The 3,537-nt window shown below is 77.8% G+C and overlaps 1 protein-coding gene across 1 annotated transcript in view; it reads right to left on the bottom strand.

Moving 5' to 3' along the window:
- H696_02678 (hypothetical protein) overlaps positions 1–2,782 on the bottom strand; it is a gene marked incomplete at both ends in the record, with an annotated part of 2,798 nt that extends 16 nt beyond the window's left edge. Inside the window, 4 exons of the mRNA XM_009496592.1 lie at positions 194–378; positions 483–928; positions 1,110–2,382; positions 2,542–2,782. Of these exons, the coding sequence (XP_009494867.1) occupies positions 194–378; positions 483–928; positions 1,110–2,382; positions 2,542–2,782 (2,145 nt within the window). The remainder of the gene's footprint in view (positions 1–193; positions 379–482; positions 929–1,109; positions 2,383–2,541) is intronic.
- Positions 2,783–3,537: the final 755 nt, after the last annotated feature.

The raw sequence follows: 3,537 nt of genomic DNA, 5'->3' as shown, positions 1-3,537 counted from the left end.
GTGTGTGTATGCACGTGTGCGTGTGTGTATGGACGTGTGCGTGTATGTACGTGTGCATGTACGTGTGTATGTACGTGTGTATGTACGTGTGTATGTACGTATGTATGTACGTGTGTATGTACGTGTGCATGTGGGCGTGTGTGTACGTTAGCATGCCGGCGGGACAAGGGGGAGGGCGGGCGGCCGGGCGTACCCTGCTCAGACGGTGCGCCGCCTCGGCCAGCAGCAGCAGCGTGTGGTAGGCCTCCTGCTCGTCGGGGTCCGGCGGCGACAGCAGCGGGGCCGGCCGGGCCCAGCCGGCCTGCGGGTTGGCCAGCGTGCGCAGTGCCGCGGCCAGGTGCGCCTCGATCGGCGGCGTGCGCCGGCCGGCCGGGGGGTCTGGGCGTCCGGGCGCACCGGGCGCGGGCGCCATGGCCGCAGCGTCCATCGGCGTAAGTACACGACGGCAGGCGCCGGGGGCGAGCGGTCGGGCATTGACGTACCTGGCGGGCTGACCGGGTCGCCGGCGGCCAGGACCGCGGCCCAGATGACCGCGGCCCGGGACACCGGCGCGGCCACATCGGCCGGGGCCGGCGGGGCGTCGGCATCGGCATCGGCATCGGCATCGGCGGCGGCGGCGGCGGCACCGGCGGCGGTCGACCCCGGGCCCGGGTCCAGGTCCAGCCCGGACCCGGTGGGGGCCTCGAGGGCCGCGGCGGCCAGCGGCGGCGGGGCGGTGCCGGCGCGGCCCAGCAGCCGGGCCGCCTCCAGCGGCGCCGGCGTCGGCCCGGCCCCCGGCCCCGGGCCCTCCAGCCACCGGACGAGGCTGAACCAGGCCGGGCTGACGGCGGCCGCGTCGCGCAGCACCCCCCGCAGGGCCCCCTCGCGCAGGTCCTTCGACAGGGCCACCCGGCGCCAGCACTCCGCGTCCTGCGGGTCGACCGGGTGGCTGGCCGGCGTCCGGGCGCGCTCCGCGGTCAGTGCGCCATCCATGTGCATCTGTGTGTGTGTGTGTGTGTGTGTGTGCGTGTGTGTGCGTGTGTGTGTGTGTGTGCGGCGACCCAGGCCCGCGTGTTGCCCCCCCTGCCCCCCTGCTCCCTCCCGGCGCGCGCCGGGCCGCCAAGACGCACAAGACGCTGGGATCCTGCGGGTCGACCGTGAAGCACCGGAGGCCCACCCCCCGGGCCAGGGACCCGCGCGGCCGGCCCACAAAGCACACCTCCACGCAGATGTCCCGCCGGCGGAGCAGGTCGAAGGTGTACAGCCGGGCCAGCACCGGGGCCGCGTGGCCGGCCCACGCCGGGAGGTTGCAGTCGGCCGGCGAGTCGGGCCGCTGGCCGGGCACGTCGGCCAGCTGCAGGCCGGCCCCGCAGCAGCGCGAGTCGCACCGGGGCCCCGGGGCCCCGGGGCCCAGCAGCCCCGGCCCCCCGGCCGGGCCCATGCCCAGCTGCAGCTCCCGGCGCACGCGGGCCTCCTCGGCGGTCTCCGGCGGCCGGGGCTCCGGGTCCGGGTCCTCGGCCGGGGCCGGCATGGGCCGGCGGTCGGCCGGGTCGCGGCCGCCGCCGCCGCCGCCGCCGCCGCCGCCGAGCCCGGCCCTCGGCCCGCGCCCGGCCCCGGCCCCCGACCACACCCGGTCCAGCAGGGCCCCGAGGCCCGGGCGCGACCGGTCACCGCCGCCGCCGCCGCCGTCGCCGTTGCCGCCGGCGAGGCCGCCGCGCGGCAGGCGCCCGGCCGACGGGCTGGGCGACGGCCCGAGCGAGGAGGCCGTCGACCCGGGGCCCGGCTCCGGGCCCCGGGCGAACGGGTGCTCCCGGAGCAGCCCCATGGCGAAGGCCGCGAAGGAGGCCGGGTCGCGCGGCGACCCGGGCCCGGCCAGCGCGTGCAGCACCTCCACCACGCCGCCGCCCTCCGGGCCGGAGCTGTGCTCCCACTCGCCAGGGTCGGCCCAGTTCCAGTCGTCCGGCCACCGGTCCGGCGTGGGCCCGGGGTCGGGCTCGGCCGGCCCGGCGTCCGGCCCCTCGCCGGCCCCCGGCAGCTCGGTCGACTGCGACCCCGACCGGGAGAGGTCCCCCCGGAGGTATTGCGACAGCGAGGTGGGCAGGGCCAGGAAGGAGCTGGCCCAGGTGCCCGGGGCGCCGGGCCCGGGGCCCGGGGCCGGGCTGGCCGGGCGCTCGCGCGTCAGCGGGTGGCCCCCGGCCCCGGGCCCCGGGCCCTCGGCCGGCACCACCATGTGCATGTACGAGCTGGCGCCCCGGCGCGGGCCGGCTGCCGGGCCTCCCCCGGGCCCCGGGGCCCGGAACTTCCCCGACTCCCGCTGGACAAAGGCCCGGCCGATGGCATCGTCCCGGGCGTAGGCCACCGTCACCAGGTCCACCGGGCCCAGGGGCGTGGCGGCCGAGCCGTCTGCACCGCACCGCCGCCGTCGCCGCCGACCCGGCATGCCGCGTGTTAGTTTCCCGCCCGTGTGGCGCGGCGAGGGCCCCCGAGCGCGATGTCACCTCCCCCTCCTCCCCCCGCTTGGGCGTGAGCAGTCTTCCTTTTTTTTCCCGCCCTCACACGCACAGCAATCATCATGTCGCCGGAGGCAGGCCACATTGGGCTTGAGGGCCACCGAGGCGCTGGGGGCCGCGCCGTGCTTGTCCCCGGGCCCGGGGCCGGCGCGCCATGCGCAGCGGCACGGCACCGACCGGGCCGGGTCGCCGCAGCGGAAGCGCCCGGCCGGGTCGCCGGCCGTCGGCCGGTCACGCAGCCGGCACTCGCACCACGGCCCTCGCCGGGCCTGGTAGGAAAGGAAGTCGCCCATGCTCGGGCGGCCGGGAAAGGGGGCGGAGACGCCGGACTCGGCCGGGAATCGTCAGGCGGGCCCCTTGACCGGCTCGGCACGAGGTCAGGGGCCGGGTGTGTGTGTGTGGGGGGGGGGGGGGGGGGACGCGCCGCCGCGGACAGGGCCTCGGGGCACCGGCGAGCGCGGGCTAGAGCCGAGGGGCGCGAGGGGCCACGCGACGGCGTGCCTGTCCTCGTGTGTGTGTGCGTGTGTGTATGCGCGGGTGCGCCGGTAAGACGGGCGCAGGGCGGGAGCGGCCCAGGCGGGCGGCAGGCAGGAGGGCGGAAGGGCAAGCCGCGAAGATCTGGCAGGAGGCGAATGTGGGTGAGGCGGGCCCCCGGGCGCCGGCCTAGCCCTCAACCGCCGCACACTTAAACCTTTAACTCGGCCTCAGGTCCGCCAGTTATGGTCCAGCCGCGCGTCACGTGCGCGCGTCACGGGCATGCGGCGGCAGTTGGGCTCCGGGCGTTTGTTTTCCCCCGGGCGCCGGGCGCCGGGCGCTGGGGGGGATCTGTCACCGCGGCCGTGCCGACGAGGGGCCGGGCGCGTCCTTCGTCCGGTGCTGCCTGGCTCTTTTGCCGAAAAGCCGGGGCCGCGCCGGGACCCCAGCGGCCCGACCGGGCGCCGGGATCGCGTCAAGCCTCCCTCCTGCTCCCACGCCCTGCTTCCTCCCCCTCGCGCGCCCTGCCCTCCTGTCTGCGCTCGCCGCCTCCCCGCCCCTGCCGACGGTTTGT

Source organism: Fonticula alba (genome assembly GCF_000388065.1).
Source record: "Fonticula alba strain ATCC 38817 unplaced genomic scaffold supercont2.4, whole genome shotgun sequence".
Taxonomy (NCBI): domain Eukaryota; order Rotosphaerida; family Fonticulaceae; genus Fonticula; species Fonticula alba.
Note: the sequence above shows the minus strand (reverse complement) of the source record. Positions and strands in the feature narration are given on the sequence as shown.